The sequence below is a fragment of the Neoarius graeffei genome, chromosome 11 (assembly GCF_027579695.1).
Source record: "Neoarius graeffei isolate fNeoGra1 chromosome 11, fNeoGra1.pri, whole genome shotgun sequence".
In the NCBI taxonomy this organism is placed as follows: domain Eukaryota; kingdom Metazoa; phylum Chordata; class Actinopteri; order Siluriformes; family Ariidae; genus Neoarius; species Neoarius graeffei.
In genome coordinates, this window is record NC_083579.1 from 82,514,743 (window position 1) to 82,527,891 (window position 13,149).

A 13,149-nucleotide genomic window follows, 5' to 3' on the forward strand; every position below is an offset into this window, starting at 1 on the left:
GAACAAAGCACTGGCCACCACAGTGTTATAGAAGGTGCACAGCAGTGGTTTACAGATATTAAAAGAATGCAACCGTCTTAAAAATACAGTCTGCTTTGCCCCTTCTTGTAGATTGCCTCTGTGTGGCTGGACCAGTCCAACTTGTTATCCAGCTGTACCCCAAGGTATTTGTAGCTGGGGACCTGCTCCACCCCAGTTCCTAATATGAAGACAGGATCAGGTTTGGGCCTCTTCCTCCTAAAATCAAAGACCATTTCTTTGGTCTTTGAGGTGTTTAGCCTCAGGTGGTTGTGCTTGCTCCAGTCCACAAAATCCCTTATTATGCCCCTGTATTCCCTCTCACAACCTCCCTTAATGCAGCCCACAACAACAGAGTCATCAGAAAATTTCTGAAGAAAACAGGTGTTCGAGCTGCATTGAAAGTCAGATGTGTTATCCCTAATCTATCCCCAATGATGAAGCCTGTGGCGACGGTGGCAAGGAAAAACTCCCTCAGACGACATGAGGAAGAAACCTCGAGAGGAACCAGACTCAAAAGGGAACCCATCCTCATTTGGGTGACAACAAACAACATGACTATAACATTAACAGTTTTAACATGACGTCAGTTTCGTTGATGTTATAAACTCTTCATTGATGGAAACTTGAGTGCAAAACTGTTCATGACAACTGCAGTCCTAAAGTTAGCAAGACAACTGTAGTCCTCAGCCATAAAAGCATTACTGTAAGAGTCCAGAGCGTCCTCCAGGTGTGACTTTCAACTGTCCTCACGGGGCCGTCCTCCACAGGAGCGATGCGATGAGACTCCAGCCAGAAATAGGGCATCAGGATGGATCAGGCAGGTCTGAGGAGCAGAAGAGGTCAGCAACTTGATCTCAGGATTGGGATGTGACTCAGAGGGACAGACGGGTGGGAAAGAAAGGGGCTAGCGGTTAGAGAAGCAGCCTTTGGGACCAGACGGTTGATGGTTCAATTCCCTGGGCCAGCAGGAATGGCTGAAGAGCACCTTAAGGTAAGGCACCTAACCCCCAACTGCTCCCCAGGCTGCTCTGGGTATGTTATACGTTGCTCTGGATGAGAGTATCTGGTAAATGCCTATAATGTAAAGTGAGCTTGCAAAGCATGTGTGGCCTGTGCATTTCCTCCCATGTGCATGTGAGACTCATAAAATATGAACGAAAACAAAATCACCAAGTATTAAGCCTTTGTTCTGTTGCAGCACTAGAGTGTTTTTTCCCTTCCTACACCAAAATCCTGTATTTTTCCATCAAATGACGTAAAACGGAGTTGCACCACGTGACTCATATGGCAAAGAGAAAAAAAGAAAAGAAGAAGCGCTTGCTAATTCACAGCCTAAGAGGGAGGGGCAAAAAAAAGCGTGGGCGTTTATCACGTGGTCGTGTATCACGTGGTCGTGTCATTCCCGCTGTGTCAAAGTCGCGGTTTATTGGAGAAAAACCTGAAGCCGCCGTCAGTCAGAGCTGCGCGCGGACCGTTTAGAACACCACAGCGCGCGCCTGCCTCGGAAGCAGCCGGCCACGCCCCCTCGGTGGCGAGTGGAAAATTACCAGCTTACAATCAGCACCCAGCGCGAGCTCTGCGCCCCGTGAGCGGAGGCCTGATCCCCGCCTGCGCAGCTCGTCTCCGCTAACGGCCCGACTCTCACACGACTCTCACACGACTCTCACACTGACTGGGAGGATTTTAAAATAGTCCCGAGTCGATATAAATTACTGCTCAAGTTATCTGAGCGCTCCTGATTCCCCTTGGCGTCGAATTATAACAAAAATAATCAAAATTATATCAGCAACGAATTCAATTAAAAGCTAATACTCTTCGTTAAAAAATATTCAGCGAATTTAAAAGTCCACTCTGCGCCGAGTCCGCCTGATCTTTTTCTCTTCACAAGGGCGGAGCTGCTCGTGTTGGGGGGCCGTTTCGAAAAAAGAAGACTGAGATTTGATTGACAGGCGTTTACTCGTATGGGACGTCAGCGCGGGCGTCCTTGCAGTCATTTGAGCCAATAGCGTGGCAGGAAGGGCGTGACGTTAATCCAAACTTTTTCGCGGCGCCGACGGCTGAAAACTAAACCGAGATGGAATCTCCCAGTCTGAACCGGTTTCAACCGGTTATGAGTTTGTTGCTTGTGAGGAGTAGAAGAAGAAGGAGAAGGCACAGACAGATAGACAGACTCACGGTCTCTCTCACACTCTGTCTTCTGCAAAGAAAACAATATATACATGAAGTAAAAGACAAGATTTGTTGATCGAAGTTGAAGGTTACGTTTATTTCGTAAAATGACTCGGGTGGAGGAGACACCTACCGTCCTACCGGAGCTCTGCCGTGATTGTGAATGAGGGAGTGAGCGCGCGCTGCAGTGGTCCTCTTATTAAAATAATAATAATAATAATTAAAAGTAATATGTATATATATTAGCGGAAGGAGCTAGCATAACGTTTTCCTCCTCCTAGCGGGCCAGTCAGCGAATTAATTCATTCAACCTTCAGCGGTTCTGGAGCTAGTTGAGGTGGAATAAAGGGGGTTTAGCAACTCTGGCAGAAAAAGCAGACCTTTCTTTCAAAGGCTTGGACTTTCGGTAGGTAACTGACCTCAGTGTGGCTTGAAAAAAATGAATTAACTCATAACTAACTATCTAACTTATACCTGTGTGCGCGCTGTCGCGTTGTGATGTGAATAAGACATTTCTTCACGCTTGCATGTCCTGCTTTTCTCTTTCTTGGTCATTAATGGAAAAATAATACATCAGAATCCAGCTGCAGGTTAAATCACCTACCGTGCGTGTTAGCCATGGCATTAATGGTACACTAACTTAAATATTAAGTTAAACTGCTTCGTAGCCAACCAACATTCAAAACTAGTCTCTTCTTGAATGATTAGTTTATTGGCTATAAAACTGACAGTCAGTCTGAAGTGGAATAATATATATTTTGTTTTGTGCCTGCTTTCCATGAGAGTGTGTGTGTGTAGAGTGTGTGTGTGTGTGTGTGTGTGTAGAGAGAGAGCATGCTTTTGGGTGGGAGGGTTCACCAATCCTGTAGTACTTTTGCGGGGAAACATTGGACCCTTTCTATTCATGCTTTCAGTGTTTTCTCATGATATGAAAGATGAAATTAAAAAAAATCCTCATTGTTAAAATGCTTTTAAAACTAGCATACAAGGAAATTTCCTTTTGGACGCCTCATTAATATTGTAAGACAGCTTTAAAGTGAGCCAATTTGATGATGTCAATGGAAATTTCCTTTTATAATAATAATAATAATAATTCATAAGAGTTGTCTTCTTGTAATCTTTATTTCTTAAGGTAAAGACACATCTTAAGTTATAAACATTAAACAACTAAAAACATTAAAATATAGACAAGAAATTACAGAAATGCTAAAAATATCCTGTTTGCTATTTATACCTAATGAGCATATTTACATAATTCTTAAATCTACTGGAATTTATTTGAGGGCAATGGCTACTGCGTTTCCTTAGGTTATATGATGTCTTTTTCCTTTTTGATAAAATAGCGTATAACGGCTTGGACGGGTCTAAATTACATTTCTTAAAAATATTTGCATCTGCTTTATCAAAGATTATGAATATTTACTTTATTTGAGCTTTATTTAAATAATATTGGCTGGTGTTGAGTGGTATATCAGATATATTCCATTCAGCGGGCATGATACTGAACGAATCAAAGACGAGTAGCTGAATGGAATTTATCTGATATACCACAAAAAAAACAATATTATTTAAATAAAGCTCAAAAAGCATTTTTTTCCCCAAAAAAATTCTCTCAAAATCTTACGTATTTAACAAGGCAAACCTGGCGCCCATGTTTGTTTACAAATTGTCCCAGTCACTTGCTAGCATGGAAATTTTACGTCTCCAACGTGTGACGTCATGTTGTCTTGACAACCCTGCAGTATCATAAACCATATTCAATGCTCATTCTCCATTGGGTAGAGTGACGTCATACACATAGGATAAGTGATATGCTAACAATATTGCATGCTATCAAACCAAATGAACGAAACCCGCTAGAAGGGAGTAGAACACGTTTGTATTCCGTTGAAAAAGTGTCCTGTATGAATAATAATTCCTTTTCTAATGTCTGTCTAAAAACATCTGAACTTGTCAGATCTGAATCGGAAGCACCGTAAATAGAGTTCATACAAAAAAAAAAGAGGTAAAACTAAAGTATTAAAAAGTTAGTCTACAGCCCCAGTTCCAAAAAAGTTGGGACAAAGTACAAATTGTAAATAAAAACGGAATGCAGTAATTTACAAATCTCAAAAACTGATATTGTATTCACAATAGAACATAGACAACATATCAAATGTCGAAAGTGAGACATTTTGAAATTTCATAAATATTGGCTCATTTTGAAATTTCATGACAGCAACACATCTCAAAAAAGTTGGGACAGGGGCAATAAGAGGCTGGAAAAGTTGAAGGTACAAAAAAGGAACAGCTGGAGGACCAAATTGCAACTCATTAGGTCAATTGGCAATAGGTCATTAACATGACTGGGTATAAAAAGAGCATCTTGGAGTGGCAGCGGCTCTCAGAAGTAAAGATGGGAAGAGGATCACCAATCCCCCTAATTCTGCACCGACAAATAGTGGAGCAATATCAGAAAGGAGTTCGACAGTGTAAAATTGCAAAGAGTTTGAACATATCATCATCTACAGTGCATAATATCATCAAAAGATTCAGAGAATCTGGAAGAATCTCTGTGCGTAAGGGTCAAGGCCGGAAAACCATACTGGGTGCCCGTGATCTTCGGGCCCTTAGACGGCACTGCATCACATACAGGCATGCTTCTGTATTGGAAATCACAAAATGGGCTCAGGAATATTTCCAGAGAACATTATCTGTGAACACAATTCACCGTGCCATCCGCCGTCGCCAGCTAAAACTCTATAGTTCAAAGAAGAAGCCGTATCTAAACACGATCCAGAAGCGCAGACGTCTTCTCTGGGCCGAGGCTCATTTAAAATGGACTGTGGCAAAGTGGAAAACTGTTCTGTGGTCAGACGAATCAAAATGTGAAGTTCTTTATGGAAATCAGGGACGCCGTGTCATTCGGACTAAAGAGGAGAAGGACGACCCGAGTTGTTATCAGCGCTCAGTTCAGAAGCCTGCATCTCTGATGGTATGGGGTTGCATTAGTGCGTGTGGCATGGGCAGCTTACACATCTGGAAAGACACCATCAATGCTGAAAGGTATATCCAGGTTCTAGAGCAACATATGCTCCCATCCAGACGACATCTCTTTCAGGGAAGACCTTGCATTTTCCAACATGACAATGCCAAACCACATACTGCATCAATTACAGCATCATGGCTGTGTAGAAGAAGGGTCCGGGTACTGAACTGGCCAGCCTGCAGTCCAGATCTTTCACCCATAGAAAACATTTGGCGCATCATAAAACGGAAGATACGACAAAAAAGACTTAAGACAGTTGAGCAACTAGAATCCTACATTAGACAAGAATGGGTTAACATTCCTATCCCTAAACTTGAGCAACTTGTCTCCTCAGTCCCCAGACGTTTACAGACTGTTGTAAAGAGAAAAGGGGATGTCTCACAGTGGGAAACATGGCCTTGTCCCAACATTTTTGAGATGTGTTTTTGTCATGAAATTTAAAATCACCTAATTTTTCTCTTTAAATGATACATTTTCTCAGTTTAAACATTTGATATGTCATCTATGTTCTATTCTGAATAAAATATGGAATTTTGAAACTTCCACATCATTGCATTCCGTTTTTATTTACAGTTTGTACTTTGTCCCAACTTTTTTGGAATCGGGGTTGTACCTCTACGTGAGAAAAACCTTCCTTTCTGAATAACATGAATCACTCAAAAACTTTGACATCTTTCTATGAATGAAAGCTTCTTTATAAACCTGAGGGATTAAAACCAACCCCAACCCTATGGGCTGAGTGATAACTGAAAGCTTCTTTTCAGATAGCGCGTGTGTTTCTGTGCAGTCATTCTGCTGCCAAAAATCATTCTGTTAAAAGAGGATCAAGATTAGGATTAGTACTGGTTTGTTGAAATAGTCTCTGCACTCACTGATGGCTGTTTAGCCAAGCATGCATCATGCATTACTTAACACGCCGAGGAAAGGTTTCAGATTCAGTTGCATGGCCACGCCTGTCTGTGACCGATGTAAACAGTGAGGCGTGAACCAAAAAGGGGATGGTTTGCACGTGTTCTCATTGATAAAATAAAGATCAGTGTCCTCTTAGGCTTCAGACACACATCAGACGCTTCCGCTGTGAAACGTCTGTGTAACGAGCAACACTCTGAAAACACTGAGTATCTTATTTTGGTTTCATTGTTTCGTCATCCATTGAGACATGTGTCTTGTTTTTTTTTTAATTATTGATGATGATGTGTATCGTGTGTCTAGAACAGAATGTAGTGCTGTTTATATCCACATGTCTAGGAGCAGTAAACTGCAGTGACAGACTGATACTAAGCAGCTGATTCGTTGTGAAAATGATGTCAAACTTTAAAATTGTTACATGTATTAAACGATTAGGATGTATGTTTTTTAATAAATCATTTTCAGTTTTTATCCCCTGCTGGCCAAAAGGCCCGGAGGGGTATTATGTCATGGTGATGTCTGTCCGTCTGTCTATCCGTCTGTCCCGGCAAGGGTGCTCATTTTCTGAAATCAACTCCTCTCACAATTTGTGGAGGAATTTCATGAAACTTGGCAGGATTCTTTGTTATATGTCGATAATACGCGTATTGCAATTTCGTTCAATTGGGTCACCATTTACTAGGTTACTAGAGTTACAGCCCTTGATTAACAAAATTTATACTTTGACAGTTTCATGAAGGTGTGTTTTCCTTCTGAAATCAACTCCTCTTACAATTTGTGGAAAAATTTCACCAAACTTGGCAGAAGGCTTTGTTATATGACAGTTATACGCGTATTGAAATTTTGTTTAATTTGGGCAAATTTTACCGTAGTTATGCCATTGATCATTAACAAACTTGTACTTTGGCAATTTCTTCAAGGTGTGCTTGCTTTCTGAAATCAACTTCCCTCACGATTTTTATCTCCCGCTGGCCGAAAGGCCCGAAAGGGGATTATGTCGTGGTGATGTCTGTCCATCCGTCCTGGGAAGGTACTCACCTTCTGAAATCAACTCCTCTCTCAGTTTTTGGAGGAATTTCATGAAACTTGACAGGATTCTTTGTCATATGTCGGTAATACGCATATATTGCAATTTCGTTCAATTCAGTCACATTTTACCAGAGTTATGGCCGAGTTACCAGCGGGGGATATTGTGCTCTCCGAGCACTCTTGTTTGTTTTATCATCAGTTAGTTTACACACCGATATCTAATATTGTAATCCATAATATTATACAGACACGAGTGTTTTAGTGGGAAATACACCACTTGCGTTTTTCATCCGAGCTCCATCCAGGACATGGAGAACCAAAACCATGACACAAATCTGTGGTACTCGTGAAGAACTTAATGAATTGTTTTGATAAATGTGGGGACTTTTTGTTTGTGAATGTGTCGATATAATAAAAAGAAAATCACACGTTGGCTTGAAGATATGAAGTTTATCTTCTCTTGTTGAAAAAGTCACATTTTTCATCTGAAATACATCACGGATCTGAGTGACATAATTAAATAATATTGGCTGGTGTTGAGTGGTCTATCAGATATATTCCATTCAGCGAGCATGATACTGAACGAGTTGAAGATGAGTAGCTGAATGGAATATATCTGATAGACCACGAAAAAAGCCATTTGTTGTTGTTGTATATACACATTCAATGGAACAAACCTGGTGGCCATGTTTGTTTACAAATTGTCACAGTCACTTGCTAGCACAGAAGTTTTACGTGTGATATGTATCTTACAGCATTTTCAATTCATTGTGACAGTTATTGCGGGCGCCACCGGTGAAGAAAGAAATACTTCTGCACATGTAGAAAACTTTCATTGGATATTCGCATCAGCTCCGCCGTGTGATGTCATGTTGTCTTGACAACCATGCAGTATCGTAAGCCATATTCAACGCTAATTCTACACTGGGTAGAGTGACGCGATACACATAGGACAAGGGATATGCTAATAATATTGCATGCTATTGAACCAAATGAATGGAACCCACTAGAAGGGAATAGAACACATGCTTTTATTCCATGGAGAAAGTGTCCTGTGTATATAATATTTCCCGATGTTTCACTCCAGTGACGTCACTCCCAGTGTTTTCTCACTGATTAGACGTGCATTGTCAAATAGTAAACCGGTTCACAATTAAAATTCTTTTGATTTAATTTGTGTATTGTTGTGGTTTTTTTTTTTTTTGGTGGATGTGTCCATATAATATAAAGAACATTACCCAGTGGCGCGAAGATATAAAGTTTATCTTCTTGTGTTGAGAATGTTTGTTTGTTTTCTATCCATTAACTATTAACTATACATTCACCACTCAAAGATAAACTTCATATCTTCATGCAGCTGTGTAATGTCCTCTATTCATGTGTTGTTAAAATCCTTTAAAGCTTTATATCGTGATTATAATAAAAATATCGTCCCAGTTGTAGATTGGTTCTTCTGCTCCGAGCACCATGTTAAGACTCACGACGACGATGCATCGGTAAAAGATAACCCACACAAAAACTGATGTGATTGTTATAATAATAATAAAGTTCAATTTATATACCACCTTTCTCAAAACCCAAGGTCACTTTACAATTATAGGGAACAATAAATAAATAAAAAGTCCACCAAATAAAGGCCAGGATGTCGTTCCAGTGGTGTAGCGGCCACAGTCCCACCAAAAGGCGCACGAAAACAAGTCCCACACCGCCAGCACAGCCGCCGTGACGCCACGCCATGGATCCACAAAGCGAGCACAGGCACACCGCCACGCAGAGCGCTGGTATGTCCCAAACCGCCTGCACAGCCGCAGCGACACCACTGAGCAACATCGCTCAGAACACTACGCCAAGCACTAAAGCACAGAGCGCTGGGCAACCACAATGTTAAAATGAGCAACGAGCTCACTGCAGTCCATAGCTAGGAGCACAGGCATCACCCACGGTGAACCAAGGCCTGGAGGGAACCGACACCCAAAACTGGGTCCGGAGCTACACCACAACTGGCGGACAAAACACTCAAACAAAAAACATCAAACTACACAAAATAAATAAATAAAATAAAAGGGAGAGAAAATAAAATAAAACATTTTGCAATACATTTGTTTACATAAATGTATTGCAACATTTTTGCTATGCATTTATGTTGTAAACGTAGTCTATATGTTTAAAGCTGTACGGCCTTTCGATTTCATAAAATCGGTGAAATTTAGTTGCGTCTGAAATGTGGTGATTGTGATATCTGTTTATTTCTGTAATATCTCACAAAATATCAGGCCATTCTGTGGCTGGGAAGTTATTTAATTTGAGGGGATTAAAGCAAATAATGTGCATGAAATCGCTCGCTTGGCGCAGTCAAGCAGACAGAGGAAGTCCGTGTGCGCATGCGCAGGTTTACCTTCTTCTTCTTTTGGGTTTTACGGCAGCTGGCATCCACAGTGTTGCATTACTGCCATCTACAGGTTTCCCTTTGAGCGTGCACTGACAGTTCCATCATTCTGTCGCTAAACGAACAGCTGATCATACCGAGGTGCTCGCTGAGCGCCAATATTTATTAGTTTGGTCCTGCGTTTCCTTTCCTTCGTATAGAACATAACGTCTTTTCTTCTTGCTTTCCGTTACTGTAGTCGCTCTTTCACGTTTCATTCGCACACTCACATCCTCCATTTTTCTCTCCTGTTTCAATTTTGTATCCCACAATGCCTTGCGTGAACAGGGAAAGCCCACCACGTGATGCATGATGTAGTATCTTGAATTGGGTCATGGTGAAGCAGGAAAAAATAGCGGAGAATTTACAGCCACGTGGCACTAAATTCATTAATTGTTCTTTAAAAATAAAATTGAAAGTCTGTGATTTGAATTCAGTAGTTTTTGGTCACTAAACAAAAATAATTGGGTGTCCGGGAAAATTCTTTTTATGACCTACACTTGAAAAATCTGAAAGGCAGTACAGCTTTAATGATGGGTGTAAAATGTGTATAGAAACTTCTGTAAGAGGACTTCTAAAGGTTGAGTTTGCAGATTATTTAATGTTGGAAAGAGAGAACTTTAAATGTTGACCATCCGTCTGCTCAAAAGTTCAACGTTCAGGATTAAAAAGGCGTTCTTTGACATATGGGATTTTTCATATTTGTTGTTTATTATAATGTTTTGCATGCTATGATACAATCACAGTAAATGTGAAAGCAGTCTTTAAGTCAAGATTGTGTTAGAATGATTGGATTTAATTATTTTTAAGGGGTAGGAATCCAACTTGATACAGTATTTAAGATTTTAATTGAAATGCAGAGCAGCGTTTGTTTGTTCTTTTCTCTTGTCCTGTACTCTGCCTGTATCAACACTCTCTCTCTTATGTTGAGGATTGGTGTTTTGTATGTATGAGTCTTTGCATATGAGGAAAATTGTTTAGCTCATTTCACATGACTTGGTGCTGTTGGATGTTTACTGCCCTAAAAAGGCCTCACCAGTTCTCCCCCTGTCCCCACAGAGCTCTATGCCAGCAGTTATGACAATGTTAGCTGACCACGCAGCCAGACAGCTGCTGGACTTCAACCAGAAATTGGACATTAATCTCCTGGATAACGTGGTTAACTGCTTGTACCATGGAGTGGGACCGCAGGTAAGAATTCAGACCCTGCTCTGTGGAGGCACATTCTCAGGGCTTTTATTATTATTATTTTAATTCTGAGCAAATGAGTTATTTAAGTTTGTCAAAAATTAAAAACAAAACCTTTTATCTTGTAGAACCTGAGATTTTATTTATTTTTTTTTCCTGTTACAAAGGAATTCTTTAGGACCAGAGGAAATCTGTGACACAAGTTGTATCTTGGATATTAGGGAAGTTATGTACTAACTGCAGGGTTGAATAAAAAAAAACGCATAAACACTCAGCACTAGATTAATATTTTCTAGTGTTATATTTCTGTAGTTGTTTAGCTAGTGAGTTTAGCTCCTGTCTAAATTCAGTCAGAAGAATCAGACTTTGATGCATTTCCACAACCAAGCCTGAAAACAATAAGCAGCTATTCATCTTCTGCATGAATACAAAAGCTGGAAATTCTGGCGGTGATGGCAAGTTCTTAATTTTATGAAACTCTTGACAAACCAATAAATTAAACTTCCCATTCAACAGTGTGTGGTTTGCAGAATTATATAAAAAGCTTGTGGTTTTCTGCATTTCAATATCAGAAGAACATTTTTGAGTATACTGTGTTTCCAAAAGCTTGTAGGCACCTGACCATCACACCCTTATGGGTTTTTTCCCTCAAAACTGTTCCAACAAAGTCTGAAGGACACAATTGTATAGAATGTCTGTCTATATGCTGTAGCATTACAATTTCCCTTCACTGGAGCTAAGGGCATACTCGCACTGATGGCCCTGCACTGCTCTCGAGAGCGATTGTCCCCCACTGCTCTGCACTCGCACTGCTTTATGTTCTGTTCCTGAGTGTGCTTGCGTCATAATGATGCAGCTTCACTCGTTGACTACAATTCGCATTCATCAATAAGGTGAGAGCCAGACACATTATTACAATAATAATTATTATTAACCCAAATATTTTCTAATGAAGGGGCGGCACGGTGGTGTAGTGGTTAGCGCTGTCGCCTCACAGCAAGAAGGTCCGGGTTCGAGCCCCGTGGCCGGCGAGGGCCTTTCTGTGTGGAGTTTGCATGTTCTCCCCGTGTCCGCGTGGGTTTCCTCCGGGTGCTCCGGTTTCCCCCACAGTCCAAAGACATGCAGGTTAGGTTAACTGGTGACTCTAAATTGAGCGTAGGTGTGAATGTGAGTGTGAATGGTTGTCTGTGTCTATGTGTCAGCCCTGTGATGACCTGGCGACTTGTCCAGGGTGAACCCCGCCTTTCACCCGTAGTCAGCTGGGATAGGATCCAGCTCGCCTGCGACCCTGTAGAACAGGATAAAGCGGCTACAGATAATGAGATGTTCTAATGAATTGAAAAATGCACGCCACAGGGTTCAAGGTTCCTACGGTTAGTGATCACACTGTGCACTAGCATATCTGTGAAGAATCTCAGTCATCCAGGTCCATGGTAATCTGTGGTTGGTTGAAGAGAGCAACTGGACTTGCTTGAAGATTCTTGAAAACGTTTCGCCTCTCATCCTAAAGGCATCCTCAGTTCTGTCTGACTAATAGGGAGTATCCAGTATTTATCCTCTCATGGATCATCATAGAATCTGAATCAGAATGCTGATGGCTGCATTGTAGGTGAATTACAACCGAGACAAAGACTAGGTTGACACTAGCCCGATTGAATTGTGTCTGAGTGTACTTTTTCCATACAGTCCAAGTGAACTGCACCTGAGTGCGGTAAGCAACGATTACACAGTTCAATGAACTGGACTTTGGGTGTCATACACACTTGGGGGGTGTACAGATCGCCTAGTGTGAGTACACTCTAAGAGGTCCAAACCTGTTCCAGCATGACGATGCCCCTGTGCACAAAGCTAGCTCCAGGAATACATGGTTTGCCAAAGTCGGAGTGGAAGAACTTGAGTGTTCTGCACAGAACCCTGACCTCAACCCCACTCAACACCTTTAGGACGAACTGGAACACCAACATCAGTGTCTGACCTCACTAATGCTCTTGTAGCTGAATGATCATTAAATCCTCAGTCTTTGTCTCGGTTGTAATTTACCTCGGTGTAAGTCGAGTTGTGCCACATCAGCCTTTCTGTGTAAAGGTAAACCACGTTCAGCCGAGGCACAAGAAACAGTCCCTTAAAGAGTGACGCTAGAACAAGAAATATGTTCTTACCTCAGCGTAGCATGTGGGGTCTTGGAATGCAGTGAAGGCTTCAGACTAAGTAGCTGACTCAAAAATTCAGCTTTGTCTTTTTAACGGCTCACCAAAGGGCTTCGGTTTATTAAAAGTATGAAGCTCTTAGCATATAACGTTTGAATACAAATTGGTCTGAAGTAAGAATGAAAATCAAATAAAAGTAGCTGCAATATGCGATTCTATCAACAGTAAACCCA

The 13,149-nt window shown here is 41.1% G+C and overlaps 1 protein-coding gene across 1 annotated transcript in view; it reads left to right on the forward strand.

Moving 5' to 3' along the window:
• The first annotated feature begins 1,472 nt into the window (after positions 1-1,472).
• Positions 1,473-13,149, forward strand: part of xpo1b (exportin 1 (CRM1 homolog, yeast) b) — an 82,545-nt gene continuing 70,868 nt past the window's right edge. Inside the window, exons 1-2 of the mRNA XM_060934811.1 lie at positions 1,473-2,596; positions 10,641-10,772. Coding sequence (XP_060790794.1) covers positions 10,647-10,772 — 126 coding nt within the window. The 5' untranslated portion in view covers positions 1,473-2,596; positions 10,641-10,646. The remainder of the gene's footprint in view (positions 2,597-10,640; positions 10,773-13,149) is intronic.